General features: G+C 38.8%; 2 protein-coding genes across 2 annotated transcripts in view; both read left to right on the forward strand.

The window, feature by feature from the left end:
• Positions 1-25,366, forward strand: part of LOC123702521 (leucine-rich repeat serine/threonine-protein kinase 1) — an 85,703-nt gene that overhangs the window by 12,989 nt on the left and 47,348 nt on the right. The window contains exons 4-11 of the mRNA XM_045650301.1: positions 19,235-19,394; positions 19,679-19,844; positions 20,298-20,413; positions 20,768-20,924; positions 21,552-21,665; positions 23,419-23,568; positions 23,956-24,064; positions 24,932-25,092. Coding sequence (XP_045506257.1) covers positions 19,235-19,394; positions 19,679-19,844; positions 20,298-20,413; positions 20,768-20,924; positions 21,552-21,665; positions 23,419-23,568; positions 23,956-24,064; positions 24,932-25,092 — 1,133 coding nt within the window. The remainder of the gene's footprint in view (positions 1-19,234; positions 19,395-19,678; positions 19,845-20,297; positions 20,414-20,767; positions 20,925-21,551; positions 21,666-23,418; positions 23,569-23,955; positions 24,065-24,931; positions 25,093-25,366) is intronic.
• On the forward strand, positions 9,912-12,077 carry LOC123702515. Its single transcript, XM_045650291.1, has one exon. It carries the CDS (start codon positions 10,319-10,321, stop codon positions 11,396-11,398), a length of 1,080 nt encoding a protein of 359 aa, XP_045506247.1. The 5' UTR covers positions 9,912-10,318; the 3' UTR covers positions 11,399-12,077.

A 25,366-nucleotide genomic window follows, 5' to 3' on the forward strand; every position in this document is an offset into this window, starting at 1 on the left:
TTACGACCATTTAAACTTCGCCTTTGACAGTTTGAGCGAAGAAATATTTTTTCCTTTTTAAATTGTATTGCTATATGGTTTTGGAGTCGAATAAACGCATCTTTCTTTCTATTATTTATATTAATTTTTAAATCTAAACTAGTTTTTCATAATTTTATCTTCTATCCCATTATTGCACAATAAACAAAATTATAAAGGCCAGGAGTTAGATGCATATAATATTAGAGGTTCCTTATGTTTTTTATAAATATTTTTTTTTATTTTCTTCGCTTAGAATAATAAAAAATGTTTTAATTAATATTATGTTCTATTCACTAGTTTACTACTACCTTGTACAAGGAAAAATAAAATAAAAATTATCAATGTCTCTCAGAAAAAAGTTAACTTTCTACTAGGTACTGAAGTGAAGAAAAACTTTCAAGTACTGAGAATCTATTTTCGCTTTTCTTCTCAGTACTTACTTACTTCATTTTCAGTGTTGATTAATTTCATTAGGTACTTTATTCATAGTATTATATAAATGCGAAAGTTTGTGAGGATGTGTGTGTGTGTGTGTTTGTTACTCTTTCACGCATATACTACTGAACCGATTACAATGAAATTTCGCACACATAACTTGGATTAACACATAGGATAGGTTTCATCCCGGAAATCCCACGGGAACGGCAACTATGCGGGTTTTTCTTTCAAAACACGGGCTAAGCCGCGGGCGGAAAACTAGTAGTACATATTCTTAACTAACTTTAAAGATGTGTTTACAATATATTTTCTGCATTAAAATTCGATAGATGCACACTTTCTGCGCTCTATTTATCATATAGAATAATTCTATATTATGTACGGGACCCTAAAACGCATTAAAACGTTTGTTTACTTCAATAACCTGTTACCTTTACTCGTCGCATCGAGTTAATGCTAGTATCTAGTCGTCCGTTTAATGAGCGAAATGTTGCCAGGTTTAAAAAATTTCCCTTGTATATGGGAACTTGCTGGCTACAAGGTAGAGTTAAAAATATATATTTGGTGGTAAATGTTAAAAATATGTATTGACGTTTCAAAAGTGCTTCTCGAAGAAGTCTAATTGAATAAATAAATGTTTGAGTTTGAGTTGTAGGTATGTTAAGGTATGTTAGTGTAACAAAAGGTCCCAAGATTAATTCGCAGTGAAGACTAACAAGAAGTAAATTTGTTATGTAAATTATATTGGAGTGATACTGTGTTCGACTTTTCGGTAGAGACTCGGAAAAATGTCGTCGCGTTTTTCACACTGTAGTGTACACTGTACTGTGATCTAACTGGTTGCTGCACCATTCTGGCCAAAAGTGAATTAGTTGGATATGTGTCATAACTTTTTGATTATGTACGATATTTTCTGTGTCCTTACGATTCTCTTTTCTTTTACAAACAGGTCAATATCTGACCCTACACAATTTAGTCTACTTTCAAAATATTTTCTTTTTAATTTCTGCAATACAGCCTACCGCTTTGAATCTATACTAATATTATAAAGCTGAAGAGTTTGTTTGTTTGAAAGCGCTAATCTCAGGAACTACTGGTCTGATTTGAAAAAATCTTTCGGTGTTAGACAGCCCATCTATCGAGGAAGGCTATACACTTATACAGTATAGGCTATATATCATCTCGCTAAGACCAACAGGAGCGGACTGCGGAGCACTGCGGGTAAAACCACGGAGCACAGCTAGCAAATAAATAAGGAAAAGGAGAATTAGAACAAGAAGCATGGCAACCCTATCGCACGTCATTTATTTTTAACGCTCCAGTTCGTTCGCCGGCGCGGTGTCAACCGAACGTCTCCTTATTTGTTGATAATTTAATTTAAATAATGTGTTGTGGTCGTGAAATAATCATGTTTGTGTTCCGTGGGTGAATCGAATTAGAATAAACGTGAATATAGTGGTCAGTCGGGTTTTTAGTGTATGGTGTAATATGTTATAATGTGGAATTTATTTTATTTTTCTGTATTACGGTCTTTGGTTCGAGATTTACGAGTTATTTTTGTGAAATACTTTATATAAATGTGCAGTATATGGGAATGAAGGAATAATTTCCTCTTCTGAACATATATTAAATTATCGTGTCACAATGTTAGTTAGCACACACCAAAATGGCTTGATCAATTTAATTACCTGCGAAACGGCTGGATCAATTCTCGTGAAATATCTGAGCATATTGGGTCTGAGAATCATCATCTATTTTTTGTACCCCTAAGTGATAAGAGTAAGGTTAGAACAACGTTTGCCAGGACAGCTAGTTCATATTACGGTTTTTGGATATTTACAATTAGGTATTTACAAGAGGAAGCCTATGCCAAAAGGCACACCGAACTTAGGGACCTCTAGTAACCCTAGGTTTAGGAATAAAAGGCTATATTATTATTTACAAGATGAAGGTAGGAGGTAGGACACTGGCTCATCGGCTGATCACTTACTTGTCCCTAAAGAAAATCGATCAGTGAAACAGATGTATAATGCATCTGCCCCCTACCTGGTACACGGGAGTGCCCCTTACCTGGGACATGTACATGGGACTTCACTTTATTTACAAGATATTTTTATGAAAATGTATAGTTTAGTGGAAAGAGAAGTATAATATTGAAATAGAACAAGGTGTAGGAGTATTATACATAGCCCTGAGGTTAGAGAGACGCTAAGTCTATTTTCCGGTTAGTTCTGTTATGTAACTAAGCTTTATTTTAATTAACAATTGTAGAAATGTTACTTGTGTTAGAATATGTTTTCCATGAAATACCTATTAGTCATTATTTAAAAAAAAATATATATAGGTAACTAACTTTGCTACCCCGATTCTCTTTATCACACCTTTCAAGTTTTAAGTTACATCTCAGTTTACGTTTCGATCTATTTTTGTTTCAAAATTTATTCAAAACCGTCCATTTGTTCTTACGTTAAACTAGTTTTTAATAATCGAACAGTTAGGTATATTCATTTATATTTACACTAGCTTATCTCCACGGCTTTCCCCTCTGAATGAAATCACGGAAGATTGTTAACCCTCGAGGGGTTAATTTTGGGCAAAAAAACTAGGCTATGTTTCACTCTGTATAAAACTATTTTCATTCAAAATTTCATCCAAATCAGTGCTGTTGTTTAGTCGTGAAAGCGTAACAGACAGACAGACAGACTTTCACATTTTTAATATTATTAGGAACTATTTAAGTACTATAGGTTTGTTAACCTCTATTTTTCACAGTAAAATGCATAATGATAATTGGATTGGAAACAGAATTGTGTCATTTTAAATATTTGTTGTTAGGTATATTGGTGCATAAAATAATTAAAAATACATTAACAGATGAGGCAATTATAATAACATACTATCGAAACTTCTTTAGATCAAGTTTCTGAATGGGGAAGGCTCAATTTAGTTGAGTTTAATCCCAAAAAAACACAAGTATGCGTATTTTCAACTAAAAAGTCCCCATTTCTTGTTTCCCCTCGGTTTCAGAACACTCCCCTTAATATCTCACCGAGCATTGGAATCCTAGGCGTCCAAATATCGAGCGACGTTCAATTTCGAGGTCATTTAGAAGACAAAGCCAAACTAGCTTCTAAAAAGTTGGGTGTGCTCAGCAGATCGAGGAAATATTTGAAACCAGGTCATCTACTCCTTTTGTATAAGGCACAGGTTCGTCCACACCTGGAATATTGCTCCCATCTGTTTGCTGGCGCCCCACAATACCAACTTCTTCCTTTGGACCATATTGAACGTCGGGTAACTCGTATTATTAACGATCCTAAAATCTCCGACAAGCTCGATCCATTCTCGCTCAGAAGGGACTTAGCATCACTTTGTGTCTTCTACCGTATTTATAATGGGGAGTGTTCTGAGGAACTGTTCAGTCTTATACCACCGGCGCAATTTCACTATCGCACTTCCCGCCTGAAAAATAAGTTCCATCCTCACCATCTCGAGTGAGATAAATATATAGTAATGAGTCACTAATAATATAACCGGAAGCACTTAAGTTTATCTTCTACAAAAACCTAGTGTTAGGCCCTTGACCTTAGAAACGATTTAGATTATAATATGTTGATAATAATATAATTCTTAGCGTTATTCCCGCAATTTAATTAATCTAAAAATAACTAAATTGGATATCCTTCCTTCTCCTTCGATAATTAAATATTTAAGCTAATATTATAAAGCTGAAGCTTGTGTTTGCTTGAACGCGCTAATCTCAGGAACTACCTACTTACTGGAAAAATTATTTCATTGTTAGATAGTCAATTTAACAAGGGAAGAGAAAGTATCCATACTAATATTATAAATGCAAAAGTAACTCTGTCTGTCTGTCTGTTACTCAATCACGCCTTAACTACTGAACCAATTTGCATGAAATTTGGTATAGAGATATTTTGATACCCGAGAAAGGACATAAGGATAGGTTTTATCCCGGAAATCCCACGGGAACGGAAACTATGCGGGTTTTTCTTTGACTGCGCGGGCGATGCCGCGGGTGGGAAGCTAGTAGGCTATAAATCATCTCGCTAAGACCAATAAAAGCGGAGCACTGCGGAGAACAGCTAGTTGAATAAAACGCATTTAAAATCGTTTTACATTTAGAAATTAAAGACTTTTTAACGGATTTTAAACGCGATTTAATCATTATATTATTTTCCCGACGTTTCGAACACTTTACAGCGAGCGTGGTCACGGGGAGACTGAGATGTTGTACGTCTTGACGGTCATTCAAAAATTGTTATTTGTAAACTACCTCCACCTATTCCTCCGTAGTTGGTATGTGGAGTATTTTTCCGGATGTTGGCAGTATTGGCTGATCGTGTCTTCTAGTCTTTTGGTACGTTTGACATGGGATTTTAAATTCTTAATAACAGGATCCCAGGTGTTAGAGAGTTTCAAACCATCTTCTCTATTGAAATTTGGATGTTTTTTAATTTCAATAGCCTCGCGCACAAGTCTTGGAAAAAATTTATTTTCTCTGGCAAGGATTTGTGGTTGGTCAAATCTTATGAAGTGGTTGTTGTCCAGTGTGTGTTCACATACCGCAGACTTTTTGTGACGCCGATGCTTGATATCCGCAATGTGCTCCTTCAGTCGGTTAGCAATGCTTCTTTTTGTTTGGCCGATGTATGAGAGACCACAATCACAGTCTAACTTGTACACGCCTGCTTCTTGTAGAGGAATATTACTTTTAATTGGTCTCAAGAATTGGTTTATCTTCTTGTGCGGCTTATATATAGTTTTAATTGAAGCTCGTCTTAGGATTCTTCCAATTCTGTCAGTAACTCCCTTCACATATGGTAGGTAGGCCGGTTGTCTTTCAACTGTGTGTGGCTTCGTTCGACTCCTGTGATGCTGTGGAGGCGCCTGCAGCTTGTTGTTACGTAGTACCCACTTGACATGCTGCAGTTCCCCGCTGAGGTGGGCAGCATCACAGAGGTGGCGGGCTCTCTGAAACAAAGATTTACCGACAGAAGCTAGTTGGCAAGGGTGGTGGTGAGATTCACCATTGAGGTACCTATCAGTATGAGTGGCTTTCCTATACACTGTATGGTTGAGCATGCCATCCCGTCCCCTCATTATTAAAATGTCAAGAAAGGCTAGACGGTTGTTAGTTTCTAACTCCATGGTAAATTGGATGTTTTTATGTATGGAGTTAAGATGTTCTAAAAATGCAGGTATATGTTCAGTGGGGAGTATTGTGAAGGTGTCATCTACATAGCGTTTATATAGTCTCGGTTTGACTGGTGCTGTGGCCAAGGCTCTCTCCTCGAAGTCTTCCATAAAAATATCAGCGACAACGGGTGATACTGGAGAGCCCATGGCCACCCCATCAACCTGCATGTAAAATTCACCATTCCACAATAAATAGCCAGATGTTAGGCAATGTTCTAAGATCTCTGCATATTCTAATTTTTGGGGGGCGATGTTACTCGCGTCCGTAGGTTTTAACTCTCGATTCCCTACACGTGTCCCCCGGGTTGTGCCAAACGAGTAACCGAACATTCTGGTGGAAGACAGTTGTCCCGGCTAGTTACCACCCACCCAACAAAGCCTTGCCGCCAAGCGATTCGTCGTGTTCCGGCATGATGTTGGGTGAAGCCCTTCTGGTGAATGGTTGGGTCTGAACAGTAGCTTTGCATTTAAGAACCGAATCCAGTGCAGCAGTGCTTTTCTGCATCTGGCGTCTAGTCTTGGAGGGTAGCGGGATCCGAAGAAACGGTTTACCGCTGGCCGACCGCAGGTTGTAGGGGGCCCAATTAGCGGGTTAGCCACCCGTGAAAGGCTGCCCCGCCGCCTGTGTATAATCCCGAGTTGGCTCCAACGTGCCGGTTGGCGACCGGATGAGAGGACCCGTTGGCAATATTCGGGGGGTTTCGGGCGTCCCCGCAGTCTCCAAACTAGACCCCATCAATGTAGATCCTGCCTGCATTTGGGTGGTTCTATATGCAAAGCCTCGTTCAACTACCAACAGTTCCCGCCTATTCACTCTACCAAACAAATAAAAGTAAAGATGAAAAAGTCTCATAAAGGAAATAAGGTTTTACAGCGGCTGCACTTCCTCTCTATCAAAGTGCACCTCACCAACATCCGAGGCTTGCACTCTAATCTACTTTCAGTCCATCACCATCTTGAGACAGAGAAGCCGCATCTACTATTCCTTACGGAGACGCAAATTAAGAACCCCGCTGATGCAACATACCTGAAGTATCCAGGCTATTCTATTGAATACAATTTCAAGCCAAAAGCCGGAGTTTGTGTTTATGTTCGCGATGATATTTGCCTTTTGCGTCTTCGTCAACTTGAAGAGCCCAGTTTTTCAGTCCTGTGGACAATGGTGGACATGGGCACTCATAAAATTATATATGCCTGTGTATATCGATCGCACAGTGGTGACTTTGAGACAACTAGGTTACTTAACTACCTCAGTGAAGCTGCTGATGCTATTGGAAGTCGGTACCCTGACGCAGAATTGGTCTTTCTGGGAGACTTTAACGCCTGTCACGCCGAATGGCTATTTCCATTCCAAAAGACCGACCATGCGGGTAGAGAAACTTTCAACCTTGCACTGACTCATAACCTCTCCCAGCTGGTTCATGAAGCGACACGTGTTCCTGACATCGAAGACCACACAGCAAACTGCCTCGACCTTCTGTTAACAACAGATCCAGACAGACACTCAGTATCAGTCACTGCACCATTAGGTTCATCTGACCACTGTCTGGTGAAGACTGTATCAAACTATCCTCCTCCAGACACTACCACCAGTTATAAGCGGAGAGTATGGAAATACAAGTTAGCAGATTGGGAAGAGATGCGTCACTTTTTTGCAAGTTATCCATGGCGACAAGTCTGCTTCTCGTCGTCCGATCCTTCCAGCTGCGCGGATAATGTCGTTGATGTTATTCGTCAGGGAATGGAGTATTATATCCCTTTCTCAGACGTTAACTTCGATGGCAAAGCTAAACCTTGGTTTAACTCCGACTGCATCACCGCAGAGAAACGGAAGTTCTTAGCTTATAAAGCCTGGGTCGATGCTCGACTACGCAAAGCTCCAGATCTGCGCTCGAAAAAGAGGGCATTTAATAAGGCCGCCAAATACTGCAAAAAGGTGCTCAAAAAAGCCCGATTCGACCGAATTGAGAGTATTGGCAAGAAACTGATATCCTACCCTTCAGGCAGTAAGGCTTTTTGGTCTCTTGCCAAGATTGTCGAGTCTAACTTCTGTCGTCCTTCACTACCACCGTTACTTAAATCTGATGGTTCGTTGGCACATAGCGCGAAGGAAAAAGCCGATTTACTGGCATCACTTTTTGCAAATAATTCGCGTCTAGATTCTGGTAATAAATTTCCACCAATAATTCCCCATTGTGGCTCATATATGTCTAACATACATATCACACAAAAGACAGTTCTTAAAACCCTTCGTAATCTAGATGTGAATAAAGCCAGCGGACCAGATGGCTTGCCAGCGGTGGTATTTAAGAACTGTGCACCAGAGTTGTCTCCTGTCCTCACACGCCTTTTCCGCTTATCTTTAAAATCCGGAATAGTCCCCAAGAGTTGGAAAGTGGCAAACGTTCAACCTGTGCCCAAAAAAGGTAATCGTGCTGAACCCACGAACTATCGGCCAATATCAATAACCTCCATACTCTCTAAGATTATGGAGCGTATATTGAATGAACAACTTCTCGAACACCTAGAAGCCAACGACCTCCTCAGCGACCGCCAATACGGTTTTCGCAAAAAGAGGTCGACTGGCGATCTTCTAGCGCACGCTACACACCAATGGGGCGAAGCCTTGGAGAATCATGGAGAGGCGTTGGCCGTCTCTCTAGACATCTCCAAGGCATTTGATAAGGTTTGGCATGCTAGCTTACTGAACAAGCTTCCAGCGTACGGTATTCCCCATGTCCTTTGTGCTTGGATAGAAGATTTCCTGAAAGAACGCACGATACGTGTCATTATTGATGGTTGCTCATCAGATGAAATGACTATTAATGCCGGTGTTCCTCAGGGATCCGTCCTCTCTGCAACTTTATTTCTTCTGCACATAAACGACCTTCTCAAACCCAACATGTTCGGATATGCAGATGATACTACTGTTGTGGAGAGGTATCTGTCCAATGCCCAAGCATCCCAAATCATCACCAAATCCGAGCGGCAGGCCATGGTTACGCGTATGAACTCAGCCTTACAGGACGTCGCTAGTTGGGGTGACGCTAATCTGGTAGAGTTTAACGCGAAAAAAACACAAGCGTGTTTTTTCACTGCCAAACGGACTTCTCTCCATCTAACTCCATCTTTCTGTGATGTACCGATCTCATTAACTGACAGCCTCGATCTACTTGGTGTATCGATTTCTGCAAGTCTCAATTTCGGACAATTCATCGAGTCCAAAGCCCATATAGCAGCCAAAAAACTTGGAATACTTGCTAAAGTGAGACATTACTTCACACCGGAACAGCTTTTAAAACTGTATCAAGCCCAAGTTCGGTCGTGTGTGGAGTATTGTAGTCATCTTTGGGCGGGTTCCGCCAAAACTCACCTTGGAGCTTTGGACTCCATCGAGAGGCGAGCTTGCAGAATTATTGCCGATCCCTCGTTGATTCGTCGTAACCTCCAAAGTCTGGATCACCGCCGACAAGTTGCATGTCTGTCGGTCTTCTATAGAATACATTTTGGTGAATGTGCATCTGAACTCCACCACCTTATTCCACCTTCTCCATTTCTTTATCGGACATCTAGGCGTGGAATGGAACTCCATCCCTTCGCAGTCGATATACCGCACACACGCACTCAGCGTTATGCGAATTCATTTTTCATTCGAACTGCGAAGGTGTGGAATTCTCTTCCATCGTCGGTATTCCCGGACCATTATAATCTGCAGCTCTTCAAGTCTAGAGTGAATAGGCTTCTTCTAGGCAGGCGTGCTCCTTCATAGATCACATCACCGCTTTACATCAGGCAGGATAGTGGTCAAACGCCTGCCTATCATGTATATAAAAAAAAAAAAAAAAAAAAAAAAAAAAAATGGCATATTGTGTTCACCTAACCTTTTCTTAACAATATTGATGCAATCAGTCACCGGGAGATTAGTAAAAAGAGACTGCACATCAAAGCTAACCATAGTTTCATTGTTTTCGATATTTAGGTCTTTTAATATCTCAACAAAATGGTATGAGTCCTTAACATAAGCACTGGTGTTACCTCTGAGGGGAGCGAGCACCCTAGACATGTGTTGTGATAGTTTTTGAGTGGGTGTATCAATTTGACTCACAATAGGTCTTAATGGAGTATTAGTTTTGTGTATTTTAGGTAAGCCATACATCTTAGGAGGTTTCACGCAAGATGGAATAAGATACTTAGTGTCAAGATTTAATGTCAAATCATGCACGGACAAACAAAAGCAAAAATTTGAAAAATTACTGGCCAAGAAGAATAACTCAATGTCATCTGAGTATCCAAACGTCACTGAATGTCAACCTCAAGTGACAGCAGTTGTCAATCTGTCAAAACAAACTCTTGATAACAAAACTATTGAGGTACTGAATAGAGGTTTAAACTTTGCTCCTGCGCCGCAAAAAAAATACCTTGCGAAGAAATAATAAGTCATGTGGAGGAAACTTTATTCAAAAACAACATTCTTAAAGAAGACGCAGAGGCGATTCGGCAAGACATATCTTGTATACTACGCACTTGCAAACCGCCGAAACCTAACATCTCTCGCTCTGAGTCTATCGCTTTAAAACACCTGCGAAAGAATGAAGATATAATAGTACTCCGAGCTGACAAAGGAAACGCAACGGTTATAATGGATACGTCAGATTACAACAACAAAATGTCGGAAATACTGTCGGACGAAAACACCTACAAAAAAGTCGACAAGGACCCAACAAACAAGGTAATGAAACAAACAACTGACCTTATAAATAAACACAAAACGACATTAAATCTTGACACTAAGTATCTTATTCCATCTTGCGTGAAACCTCCTAAGATGTATGGCTTACCTAAAATACACAAAACTAATACTCCATTAAGACCTATTGTGAGTCAAATTGATACACCCACTCAAAAACTATCACAACACATGTCTAGGGTGCTCGCTCCCCTCAGAGGTAACACCAGTGCTTATGTTAAGGACTCATACCATTTTGTTGAGATATTAAAAGACCTAAATATCGAAAACAATGAAACTATGGTTAGCTTTGATGTGCAGTCTCTTTTTACTAATCTCCCGGTGACTGATTGCATCAATATTGTTAAGAAAAGGTTAGGTGAACACAATATGCCATTAGAATATGCAGAGATCTTAGAACATTGCCTAACATCTGGCTATTTATTGTGGAATGGTGAATTTTACATGCAGGTTGATGGGGTGGCCATGGGCTCTCCAGTATCACCCGTTGTCGCTGATATTTTTATGGAAGACTTCGAGGAGAGAGCCTTGGCCACAGCACCAGTCAAACCGAGACTATATAAACGCTATGTAGATGACACCTTCACAATACTCCCCACTGAACATATACCTGCATTTTTAGAACATCTTAACTCCATACATAAAAACATCCAAATTACCATGGAGTTAGAAACTAACAACCGTCTAGCCTTTCTTGACATTTTAATAATGAGGGGACGGGATGGCATGCTCAACCATACAGTGTATAGGAAAGCCACTCATACTGATAGGTACCTCAATGGTGAATCTCACCACCACCCTTGCCAACTAGCTTCTGTCGGTAAATCTTTGTTTCAGAGAGCCCGCCACCTCTGTGATGCTGCCCACCTCAGCGGGGAACTGCAGCATGTCAAGTGGGTACTACGTAACAACAAGCTGCAGGCGCCTCCACAGCATCACAGGAGTCGAACGAAGCCACACACAGTTGAATGACAACCGGCCTACCTACCATATGTGAAGGGAGTTACTGACAGAATTGGAAGAATCCTAAGACGAGCTTCAATTAAAACTATATATAAGCCGCACAAGAAGATAAACCAATTCTTGAGACCAATTAAAAGTAATATTCCTCTACAAGAAGCAGGCGTGTACAAGTTAGACTGTGATTGTGGTCTCTCATACATCGGCCAAACAAAAAGAAGCATTGCTAACCGACTGAAGGAGCACATTGCGGATATCAAGCATCGGCGTCACAAAAAGTCTGCGGTATGTGAACACACACTGGACAACAACCACTTCATAAGATTTGACCAACCACAAATCCTTGCCAGAGAAAATAAATTTTTTCCAAGACTTGTGCGCGAGGCTATTGAAATTAAAAAACATCCAAATTTCAATAGAGAAGATGGTTTGAAACTCTCTAACACCTGGGATCCTGTTATTAAGAATTTAAAATCCCATGTCAAACGTACCAAAAGACTAGAAGACACGATCAGCCAATACTGCCAACATCCGGAAAAATACTCCACATACCAACTACGGAGGAATAGGTGGAGGTAGTTTACAAATAACAATTTTTGAATGACCGTCAAGACGTACAACATCTCAGTCTCCCCGTGACCACGCTCGCTGTAAAGTGTTCGAAACGTCGGGAAAATAATATAATGATTAAATCGCGTTTAAAATCCGTTAAAAAGTCTTTAATTTCTAAATGTATAATACTCGCGTAAAATCAAACCCTAGAAAATACTAAATCGTTTTACGTTTGTCTATCTTTCACGTCGAAATGGATCGACTGTATGTTATAATTTTTGTGTCTACAGATAGTTAAGAAGCTATAGAGTGGCATAGGCTACTTTATCAGCGTTGAAACATCTCATTCCCATGAAAAATACCTTCAAAGAATGGGCGAAGTCGCGTCGGAACGCTAATATGTAATTAATAAAACATGAGCCGAATTGAAATGTAAACTAAGCATGTAATTAAAGCTGCAAAAAACCATTTACCGTTAATTTTAGCGTAACTATGAATACATTAGTTCATACTGTCTTTTAAATGAGGCTGTTTTTTTTCGAATCGACCGTTTGACGAAGACTGTAGAGTTAGGCCGGTTGCAGAGCTTCACCGACCATCAGTGCGTACGTCAGTCGCGCTTGTCATATACAGGGTGTAATCGTTAACTGTGCACAGGCGATTTTTCCGTAACTATTACAGATAACAAAAAACTTTAAACTGATATCGAAAGTACTTAACCTAATGAGTAAAATGGCCGTAAATTTTTTTTTTAAAATAAAGCGGGATATATAAAAAAAAATCATAATGGTCGGTGAAGCTCTGCAACCGGCCTAACAAAAATGTCTATTGTTCCAGTATATTTAATAGATTTTTGTTTTGATCGGAAAAATCCCTTATCCCTGAAATTTCGGGACTGATTTTGTGAGAATCAACCGAGAAAAAACCCAAAAATTAATGATTTTATACGCTTGCGCGATATCGTGTGTGCCAAGGGGACAATACATTTGACCGGGTTAATAATAGCCGATTCCAGTCGGGAATAATGTACTTTCGAAAATTATTAGAACTGTTTTTAGGTCAAGCTTTTTTCGAATCAGTATTGCCAGTTTTATACAGTTTATTTGTGTACTAACTGTACCCCGTGTTTTTACCCGCTTTCCTCCACTCTTCGTGGTGATATACGTAATGATCTATATTACATATAATAAATCTGTAGAAGGGTCAATTCTGTACATTGAAAATATTGAAAAAATAAATACCAGGGGGTGTTACTGGATCGATACCAAACCCAAATATGTGATTAAAAAAATTTTTGTCTGTCTGTCTGTCTGTCTGTCTGTCTGTCTGTCTGTCTGTCTGTCTGTCTGTCTGTATGTGCAGGCATCACGTGAAAACTAGCGGTTCGATTTCGATGAAACTTGGTATAATTATACCTTATTATCCTGGGCGTAAAATAGGATACTTTTTATCCTGGAAAAATGCGTAGAAAAAAATTAATCTTAATTTTTCAGTTTTATCATAGATATAGTTCCGTAGAACCGCGAACACACGTTGCGTATTATTATAGGCCTAGCCGTATTTGGAAATTGGGTACAATAGATATTTATAAGATGTTATTGTCAGAGGTACTCAAAATGGAGAAATAAACCATCCACGCGAAGACCGACATCCGCGCGGACGGAGTCGCGGGCGGAAGCTAGTATATAATATAGCCTTCCTCGATAAATTGACTATCTAGGACTGAAATAATTTGTCAAATCGGACCCGTAGGTCCTGCGATTAGCGCGTTCAATCAACTAAACAAACAAACTCTTCAGCTTTATAATATTAGTAAAGACTAGCTGCATCCCACGGTTTCACCCGCGTGAATGAGTTTTTCCTAATCCTTAAGATATTATATCAGAATAATATTATGATAACATTCAAAAGTCATCTCTCCTCTTCTTTATATATTACTAGTGGTCCGCCCCGGCTTCGCCCGTGGTACCTACATGTTTAAACTATCCTATCTCTCAAGTTGGATCGAACTGCACATGGTGTGCGAATTTTATTATAATCGGTTAAGTGGTTTAGGAGTCCATTGAGGACAAACATTGTGACACGAGATTTATATATTATATATTATATAAACTAGCTTAACGCCTTTGTCTAAAACCTAATAAATTATATACTTAAACCTTCCTCTTGAATCACTCTATCTACTAAAAAAAAACCGCATCAAAATCCGTTGCGTAGTTTTAAAGATTTAAGCATACAAAGGGACATAGGGACAGAGAAAGCGACTTTGTTTTATACTATGTAGTGATAACAATATAATATTACATACCATTCAGAAGATATCTTTCTATGACGGTATTCTGTTATCACACAGTGACACAACTCACTCAGCTGTTTCAAGTGACCCCTGGTGACCTCTGATAAGCATGACATCATATTAAAGTATGGGTCTCACTGGGAGATAGATTAATATCACTTTAATCTATAAAAAAATAAGTTGATGACATGTCATTGAAAACATTATTAAAGATCATATAACAGGAAAACCCGCATAGTTCCCGTTCCCGTGGGATTTCCGGGATAAAACCTATCCTGTGTGTTAATCCAAGTTACCCTCTATATGTGTGCTAAAATTCATTGTAATCGGTTCAGTAGTATTTGCGTGAAAGAGTAACAGACACACACACATCCTCAAAAACTTTCGCATTTATAATTTTAGTAGGATAGGATTTAAAGGTAATGAAAACAACAACGTCGGTCTATAAAAACAAACGAGCGTAGATAAATCATCATCAACACGCCATTTGTAATTACAATTTACAATAACTAAATACAAACTGCATCGTGATGCAAACCTTAAATCGATTTCACTTTATTAACATAATATGTTTTATGAACTATGACTACTTTGTAGTGCGAGAGCTCATGGAGTTTTCCCGTCGGCATCACAGTCCTTCTAATATTATAAATGCAAAAGTTTGTGAGGATGGATGTATGTGTATGTTGTATGTGTGTAGGTTTGTTACTATTTCACGGAATCACTACTGAACCGATTACAATTAAATTTAGCATACATAGGGGGCAACTTGGGATAAAACCTATCCTGATTTTATCCAGAAAATCCCACGCTAACGGGAACGGTTTTTCCTGTGGGTTTTTCTTTGAAAAACGCGGGTGAAGCCGCGGGCGGTAATCTAGTATAATAAATAATTGCCATTATTTTAGTTAAATTTGGGATTGTCATACTTATGTTATGGGAGTAAAGAATTTAGTAAGTACGTACAGAATTACTCAAGTAAATATTTTTTTTTTGTAGTGTGAATTATGATGTAAAATCTGTGCAAAAAAAAAAACGGCAAAGCGTCGCATAGATATATTGCAAATCATATAAAAGTCATATTATGATAATAGCACGTATAAGTTTTCAAGGCACATCGAATGTTTTGTTGGTATCTGAAACTGCGATAGTGTCGATACACTTTATCGATGATAAACTAAAGATTTGGACAGTAGGCCCTCGCACTATACCGTTAATTGCTAATATTACGTGATTTAGATTGTACTGTAGCACGCATAGTCCCAAAAACGGTTTGTATTAAAGTTTGTTTTAGGTATCTTCACTTAGTAATTTAGACGGACACGTAATTAATTCAAAACATTATAAACTAGCTGTGCCGCGCGGTTTCACCCGCGTGGATGGTGGTGGTCCGCTCCTGTTGGTCTTAGCGTGATAATATATAGCCTATATTACTCGTGGATAATGTAGGTTTCGAATGGTGAAAGAATTTTTAAAATCGGTCCAGTAGTTTATGAGTCTATTCATTACAATCAAGCAAACAAACAAAGTTTTCCTCTTTATAATATTAGTGAAGATTGTCGCGAAAGAAACGTTAAGTTAATATAGTTTTTAGCCCGACGGGATTCGATTGAATGGTTAGTTTTAGTTGCTGTGGTATGAATGGAATATTAAAATGATAAATGCTAATGTTAGTGCAGTTATAAGACCTTCTTACATAATTGTATTATAGATTTGAGTAGCAAAGACATACTTGTAAGTAGAAATGTACGACATTTAGAAAGAGACAAAGGCGGTAGGTATCCCAAGGATTTTGAATTTTCGTTTTAAGCTATTGCATAGCTTCTATCGCGGGCCTTGAGCGCGGGGACCGAATCCAGAAATTGCGTAACGAAAAACCTCACGCTCCCCACTCCGACAGGCACGGAGGTGTGGCTTGAAGGCATAGCATGCAATAGCTTTACCGCGGCAGTCCCCGAATGCCACACGTATTTTTTTTATTTTTTATATCTTTGCGGTATCCTGTCGCTCTCTCTCTTTCAAACTTGCACCTAACTTCACAACGCTAAAATATGCTATGCGTAAAATTCTAGCTTTTAAGTCAATTATCATCCTCATCATCATGAGCATGTTTTTACAACCCCAAGGAATCTCTTAACAGACAATATCGAATGTGTATTCATTTAAGTTTGAAGTCATGATAACAGACTATAGGGCCACTATTCAATTAAAAGCATTTATACCTAAGTATATCTTTTATTGACCGCCTCCTTGGTACAGTGGTTGACGCGCGAGCGTAGTACCGAGGTGTCCTGGGTTCGATTCCCGGTAGCGATGAAGAAAAAAAAATGTCTCGGTCTGGCAGGACACAGAAGGCTGATCACCTGCTTGCCAAAAAGAAAATCGATCAGTGAAACAGATGTATAATGCATCTGCCCCTTACCCCACTAGGGGACATGGGACTTCACTTATGTCTTTTATTACTAAACCGCGTTTACACAGGAAAGCACTAAACGTTGTTAATTACGAAATTATGCAGTAGGTAGTCACGAATACTATTAGTAAATCATAAAGGAACTGCTTTATGTGTATGAAGTTTCCTTAATTTTGCGAACACGTTTATGATAAGATCGTTAAAGTTTGGTCTGTTTATCTGATGCCATCTTGCATGTGTTAGGATATTAATCTATAAGATAAAAATAAAATTACGAAATATTTATTTCAGCATAAATATTAAGCCATAAGCTTAAAGCCATTTATTAAACATTAATTTATTTTATTTAGATTAAACATTTCGGTAACAAATATTTTACAATACATTTAACAGTTTTAATCGAGTTGTTGATACTGTCCCGGCCTATTTAATATCTACTTCCATCCTAACATTAAAATGCGAAAGTAACTCTGTCTGTCTCTGCACGCCAAAACCACTGAATCGATTTGGATGGTATTTGGTACAGGTATAATTTGACATAGGATAGATTTTATCCCGGAGGGTTGATATATGCGGATTATTCTTTAGTTAGTAAGGTACGCGGGCGAGGGCAAGGGCGGAAAGTTAGTCCTTAAAAAAAATCAATGTCCTGGGCTTACAGCCAAGAGGATTTGTTATGAGGGTTGCATAACAACAAATTCGACTTAACATAGTCGCATTACTGTGCGGTTAACCACGTGTCCTGTCACGCATCGATTGCGCACGCCGTGCCCATAACCTCAACTTAAGTATATGTTTATGAAAAAAATATGCGTTCCCGAAGACTTCTTGTATACTAGCTGTTAGTTAATATTAAGCCAGCAGACCAAGCTAGTCTGCTGGCACAATATTTTTGTGACAATCGTTTCAATCGTAAAAGTTGAAAAGATATAGTCTATCTTAAAGTGTGATGCTATTATTCTTTACGGAATCTACTGTATTTCACAGAATAATATTAGATAAGAAACTGCAATAAGGAGGCTATTTTTTTTCTTACCCAACCGTCTTTCTGTATCCTGATAATTTTGGTGCTTCTGCACAAAGTCTGCTTGAATAAACCATTTTATATTTCTGCTCAGCTCTTATTGGCTCTTATGGCTATAGCCGTCCTCGATAACAAACAAACTCTTCAGATTTTAAATATTATATTAAAGTTGTCTGACAGCTGTAACTTATGCGGATATACCTAGTTTTAACCGGCTACAACTAATTACACTAATTGCCACTTAGGTAATGAGAACTAAGTTCAGCCTTCATCAAATAGGTTACAACTAAACTCAGAAGAAGATAGTTTCTGTATATTCAAGTGAAACTTCTTTATCGGGGTTGGAAAAAAAATTAGTGTAACATTTTTTCGTTACGCGTGACTTTTTTCCGTTACGCGCCATCTTTTTCTAATCCCTACATCGACGTATTTCTGTAAAGTTGCATATAGTAAATTATTTTTTGAAAAATAAGGCCATAAAGAAGTTTCACTTCTTACGTGTGTACACGCATACATTTTTTAAATAAAAGAGACGTTTTGAAAAGTGGTAGGGTAAAGATAAGAATTGATTTAGGATTAGAATAACTTACTATCTAGAGGAACAAGATATGGAATAGGCCTTGCTCTTATCAGAATTAGCATTGGGATTTTCATAAAGATTAGGATTAGGACTATAAATATAATACATAGGATAGGTATAAATAAGGGGACGAAAAAGAAATAAATTATGTTAATCTAAAAATTATACAATAAGATACACAATCATGCAAAAATGTCACATATAAACAGCTAATAATGTAATATTTATGCAATATTTATTCTAGTTTTATCGATATCATAAAAACCCAACTGACCTAAGACAACTTGCATCAATATCTCCATTCTATCAACAACCAACGTTTTGAATAATAAATACCACAGTGCCAAATTACGTTCTTTCAAAATAAAGAACACAGTGCTAGTGATTGCGTATTTGAGAGACAATAGTAAAGATGGGCGTCTGACCGGCAAGAAGCCGCGCGCCGGTCTAATATGTTAAACCGCTTTCGATCCGCGGCGGGTAACGTGCGATCGTCGTATTCCGAAAAGCGCGGGCGCAGGCGCGTCGAGCCGGAGGACGCGTACGACGCGGCTCAGTACTTTGTTGAGGATGTGCAGGACCCGTGGCATGAAGGTGGGGTATGCAGTGCTTTTTTTCCTGCAGGTATATGACAGAGCAAGCAAAGGGGCAGGTGGGGTCGAGAACGTGTATCCGTGGCATGAAAGAATGCCATTTTTTTATGACAGGGCGCAAAAGGGCATTTTATTTTTTGTTCAGATGCTCTAGAATGTAACGTCTATCCTGCTATATAAACCCTATATAGCTCTACGTATTTTCAACAGACTTCAGAAGAAGGAAGAAGTTTTTTAGATTATATTTTATGTGTCTGTTATCTCACAACTTTCGACAAGTTAACCCGATTTTGACCATCTTTATTTATTTGAAAGCCTTCAGTGTGGTTCCATTTTTTGATTTAGTTCTGATATTTTAAAGGCGACTTAGATCAATAATGTTCTTTTCAGATGCATTGGAACGAGAGCGTCTCTCCACTCACGCGCAGCTCCGCGAGCTGGTCGTCAGGGGCGACGCTCGGGCCCTCCACGATAAGTTGGAAGTGCTTGGGCCAGCTGCGGCCATCATCGCCAACTTGACGCCCGGTGGTGCTAACACGTTGTTATATGTGTAAGTAGTGTGTGAAGTCGTAAAAAAAAGAGTATCAAAAATACGTTAAAAGTTTTTAAAAAGAAACAGGATAATAATAAAAAGAGTTGTATTGTTGTTTCTTGCCAATTTTTCTCGATAGATGGGACCTTCCGAATCGGTTGTAGTAATTCATAAACAATTTATCGAGTTGGAGTTTGATTTCTTCTATCTCCAAAGTAGCTAGGAAATTCTCACTAACAAAAATAAAGATTATTTTTAATTTTTTACGACTCTTCTCACTCGACTTCCTTATTACCTTCCAGGGCATCAGAACTAGGCAATCTACCAGCAGCATCCATCCTAGTGGGTGCTGGCGCGGATGGCCGAGCGCACCCCGTCACACGATATGGGCCATTATACATAGCTTGCTATCATGGACACGAGGATATCGCCACGTTATTGTTGGCACACTTTCCGGAAGCTGTTCAGGTTAGGAAAGGTCTTTTAGGTAGTCATATTTTGGTATATATTGTATAATTGGCTAAGAAAAGCTTACAGGAATAGTTCTGCAGACTAATTAAATTCTGCAGCATGCAGACTCATTAAATGTTATCATATTTTGTTCTAAGATTTATCTGATTTATAGTCTATTTTTTGCCGCTGCTGAGTATAGAGAGTAGGATAACTTAAGAGAGTTACCGTCATAATACATCACGCTTGCTGCTTCACAGGTTTCAGCATAATGTTTTCTAAAACAGATTGGTGCAGTAGTAAAGTATAGATGTAATATTTCAATAATATTCATAAATTGATAACAACAATTTCAATCTAGTTATTGACAAGTTTGTGATTGATTTCAGGGACGTTAAAGATCAGTCTTTAAAATCACTTCTCAGTTCTCACTATTATGATGTAAAAAATATATTTATTAATTTATTATAGCAAGAAACAGTGGAAAAATGGCTGCCGCTACACGCAGCGTGTATCGGCGGTCACCCGGCGCTTGTCAAGTTGTTACTCGAGTACCAGTATCCAGACCATTTGCTGACTACTTACAAGTGAGTGAGATAGTAGTTTGTAGGAGTAAGAAGAAACATTGAAAGATAAATATATGAGTAAAAAGATAAAGATGACTTAAATGTGATTTTAAAATGATTGATATATATTTTGATTTTAAAAAGTTGTTTTTGTGGAAATGTATTAATTAGTTAAATTTTGCTGCAACATAAATAAGGCTTTCCAGTTTTGTTTTATCATACAGATAACAGAACCCAAACTTTCATTTTTCATAAGATTTAGCTTGGTGACAGAGGCAGAGGGACGTGCTGAGAGACAAACAGACAGACGGACAGTTTAGTTTTACCCTTTGAAGACCAGAAAGGTTTGAATATGACTCGATTACTGTTATACAGTGACGCATCAGGTCAACACCAATATCGCATGGCGTTCGACGTCAACGCGCGTGACGCGAGCGGCCAAAGTGCACTTTACGTTGCTTGTACGTTGGGAAATGCGGCTGTTGTTGATGCGCTGCTGGACTTCTCGCTGCCGGCGGTCGGGCACTCTCAGGTGAGTGAGTGGGTGGGTAGAATGAATGGTTGGGTGGGTAAGTGAGTGTGTGGGTAGAGTGAGTGGGTGGGCAGGGTAGGATGAGAGGGTGGGTAGTGATTGAGTGGAAAGAGTGAGTGGGTGGGTAGAGTGAGTGAGTGGGTAGAGTGAGTGGGTGGGCAGGATAGGATGAGAGGGTGGGTAGTGAGTGAGTGGAAAGAGTGAGTGGGTGGGTAGAGTGAGTGGATGGGTATAATGATTCGGTGGGTAGATTGAGTGGGTGGGTAGAATTAGTGGGTGGGTAGCGTGAGTGGGTGGGTAGAGTGAGTGGAAAGAGTGAGTGGTTAGGTAGAGGAGTGGGTGGGAAGGATGAGTGGGTTTGTGGGTAGGATGAGTGGGTGGGTAGAATGATTCGTTGGGTAGAATGAGTGGTTGGGTAGAGTGAGTAAGTGGGTAAGTGAGTGGGTGGATGAGTGAATGAGTGAGTATTGCCATGACGCGACCTTTAAATTTTACTCTCAACGCGCCTGAAGAAGTTTCACTTCAAAAGCAGTCAAACTAACTAAACAACAAGTACTGCTAAAAATATTTCTTGTTGTCTGATATTTATACATGTATACATGTGTGTGATTTTCTCAAATTTCACAGGTATCGCCAAAAGAAACGAGTCCATCAGAACAGCGCATCACAAGTCCCCATCGGAGTGGCATATCGCTGGGCATTCACGCGATCGTCAATAAGCTGACTGGTGGGGGTAAAACGGTAATATCGGTTTTTCTTTTATATTTTAAAAATGAATTATTAATACGCGTTCCTACATTGTACGGATAAACATTGTACAGTAATCCAAAAGTAATAATGCGCATAGAAATCTTCGTCACTGTTCGGCAACTGTCATATTCCCGGAGCGTCCGAAGATGATATCTATATAGAGTGGTTAAATGCATTTTCTTCATGCATAATTTAGTCAAATTATATGTATTTGTAAGTAACGATTTTGTGTCGATAATTCCTTGTAAGTAAATAAGCGAGTATAACCCCACGATTGCGAATATATCTTTGTTGGATTGATTTACTTAGAAAATTTTATAGTACTTTTAAACGTATCTACAGCCTACGTCAATCTCATACATTCGTAGTCTATTCTATTGAACGCTACGCTAACAGAAAGCCACTTGGCTAGGGGGGCTGGAGCGAACACTATAAAGCACGTTGCACACTCACGCTCTCTCACGCGTCCTACTATAAAATACAGATTTAGTTACGCGCAAATAATGTGCGTAGGACGTGCGAAGGTCTAAAGTGTCTTACTGAAACTGGTCTAATGATGGAAGAAAAGAAGGTTAAATAACACAAAATTTATATTGTATAAAATATGGTTTTCAAACACAGGTTTAAATATTATTTAAACCATATAAATCTAATCATTAAAATCTCAGTTCAAAAGTAGGTATTTGCAGTGAACATTCTTCAATATTATGACAATTACAAAAAAAATGAAAATAAAAACAATCAAAATCAGGGATTATCTTTATTTCTGACATTGTACGTACATCGGAACTTTCATTATGCTCTTCTTCATTTTCACTTTCCCTACTGCCATCACCTGTGTAAATCATTTCATCGATTAATTCAATTCACCTTTAAAAACAAAACCAAGAAGGGTACGTAATAGCAGCTCTATATAATTCCACACAGAGAGAACATGTGCAGTCACCACCAATATAGACAACTGACGGATTTTTGAGTTTTTTGACTGACAGGCTACCGTCACCTACCGCCCGATTTGTTTTTGATTGTGTATGACCGTGAATTGACTTCTATTTCTTTTGAACAAAGTGTAAAATGCAAGTTCGTTGTTTAGGGCTCTTACGATTCAATGATTCGAGTGTCTTCGGAAATACGACAATTAGCGAAGATTTGCATGCGCATTATTAATTTTGGATTACTGTACTTACACACACGAACGATCCAATCCATTTTAATTCCTTAATAGAATTATTACATCTACAATTTTAAGACTTAAATTTCAAAATTGGAAATCTAAATTCAGGTTCACTTTAGAAAAAAATGCACATTCCAACGATTCGACGCTTTGCTTATTTGAATTTCGTCTTTAAAATTCGAATTTTCAATTCTTACGAATTCACGCTACGCATTCGATACGATCCGATATATTTCTAATTCTTTATTCAAATTTCGAATATCCATTTCTAGCCAGCACCAAACACGGAGAAGCTCCGTTCTTTTTCTTAATTCCTCATTCAAATTTTTAATATCCACTTCCAGCCAGCATCAAACACGGAGAAGCTCCGTTCTTTTTCTTATCCTAATTCAAATATCGAACTTCTATTTCCAGCCAACACCAAACGCAGAAAAGCTCCGTTCCTTTTCCTATTGCTAATTCAAATTTGGAATGTTCCTTTCTAGCCAGTACCAGATGCGGAGAATCTTCTTTCTTTTTCTTAATTCCTATTCGAATTACTTTATTCAAATTTAGAATTTCCATTTCCAGCCAGCACCGGACGCGGAGAAGCGTGTCCGTCCCGTGCGCACGGACAGCGGGCGCGGGCTGGACACGTGCGTGGCGTGCGCCGCGCGGCTCGGGCACGCGCGGGTGTTGCGGCGCCTGCTGGCGGCCGGCGCCAAGCCGGACGCGTGCGCGGTGAGTGCGGCGTTGCGGTGTTAGCAGCTCCATATTAGTTGCGGTGTTAGCAGCTCCATATTAGTTGCGATGTTAGCAGCTCCATATTAGTTGCTATGTGTGATGATACTGGTTTTAACAGCTCCATATTAGATATGGATGCGATGAGTTTTGAATGTTTCAATCAAAAATATACGTATGTCGATTATTTTAAAATAAGGTTTTAATTAAATTTAGTCATGTGTAATAGCTAATTATGATTTAATAATCATAATTAAATCAGGGTTGGTTTTAATAGATTTCTCCATTTTAAAAATGAAAAAGGGATGGTTTTAACTGCTCCACATTCTCATATGTCAACGACGTATTTGATTTTACGTTTGTAATAAAAATTAATGAAATATACAGGAGATGGTATCAGAAGCGGCCCGCGACACGCGTCGCCGGTCCCGCAGCGCGTCCATCACACGCGGTCGCGCTTCGCCCGCACCGCAACATGCGAACTACAATGATGACCGTGAGTGTTTGTATGAATAACTTCAAATAAAAATCCGCATAGTTCCCGTTCCTGTGAGATTTCCAGGATAAAAAGTAGCCTATGTTTTATTCTGAGTCTTGAGATACCTACATACCAAATTTCATTGTAATCGGTTCGGTAGTATTTGCGTGAAATAGTAACAAATATACATCCATACATCCTCATCACTTTCGCATTTATAATATTAAGTAGGATCAGCTTCAACTTCAGCAGACTATTTTGTCTCCATAAGAAGGTTTCTAGTGGCCTTAGAAAATTGCTGCATTGAAAATTAATTGTGGACTTTCTGTGTGTTCTTTTCAAGAGAAGGAAAGTTTGATATTTATTTGATAGAATAGTACTTCTTCCAGAATGGCCCCATAACTACCAAAGGTCTTTCTAAAAGTATATCTTTCCAGGAAAAGGCCGGAGCTGAATAACTGCAAAATTTCTACATTAAAATGGTTCAAAAACGATGATATCTCATTAAAAATCGTCTTTCCAGTAATAATTGACTGGACTATAATGAATTTAAATCGAATTTTTTTATTTAATAATATATTTTCCAGAAGAAGGTTGCTGCTAAGTATATACCATCCCGATATTAACTAATATTATAAATGCGAGAGTAACTCTGTCCGTCTGTCTACGCTTTCCCGCTTAAACCTCTCAACCGATTTTGATAAAATTTGGCACAGACAATATTTAGACCCTGAGTAAGGACATAGGCTACCTTTTATTGCGAATATATATATCTACCATGGAGAAGCCGGGGCGGACCGCTAGTACCTATATTAGTACCTAGTAGTATATATTCATCACTGAAATTTATCCCAAAACGGTTCAATAACTACCATTTCTCCCCAGGAGAAGGTTGGACAGCCCTAGCGGTAGCAGCTCGGGCTCGTAACGTACAAATAGTGGAAATGCTCCTCGCGGCCGGGGCTACGGACCCGGGGGGCAAAGCCCTGCGAGAGTGCGCGAGACACGGCTTGACCGATCTGGTGGCTGCGCTGTTGGCTACTAAGGTTCGTATCGAGAGGATAGGCCTTTGGAATTACGGAGGTTTTTATAATACACTTTAAAGTTCTGAGGTTACCAGTATTGGATAAAGAGGCAAGATTTTTCATGGTAAATAAGAGAAAAAGATTTAAAATAATTCTATATATGTATCGATTGGTTAAGCTGTAAATGGTAAGAATTTTTAGTTACATCGATTACCCTTACACTATGAATATGATACGAATTATTGTCTTATTTATTTTATTTGGACACTGCAGTCTGTAATCTATACTAATATTA

The sequence above is a fragment of the Colias croceus genome, chromosome 23, assembly GCF_905220415.1.
Source record: "Colias croceus chromosome 23, ilColCroc2.1".
In the NCBI taxonomy this organism is placed as follows: Eukaryota; Metazoa; Arthropoda; class Insecta; order Lepidoptera; family Pieridae; genus Colias; species Colias croceus.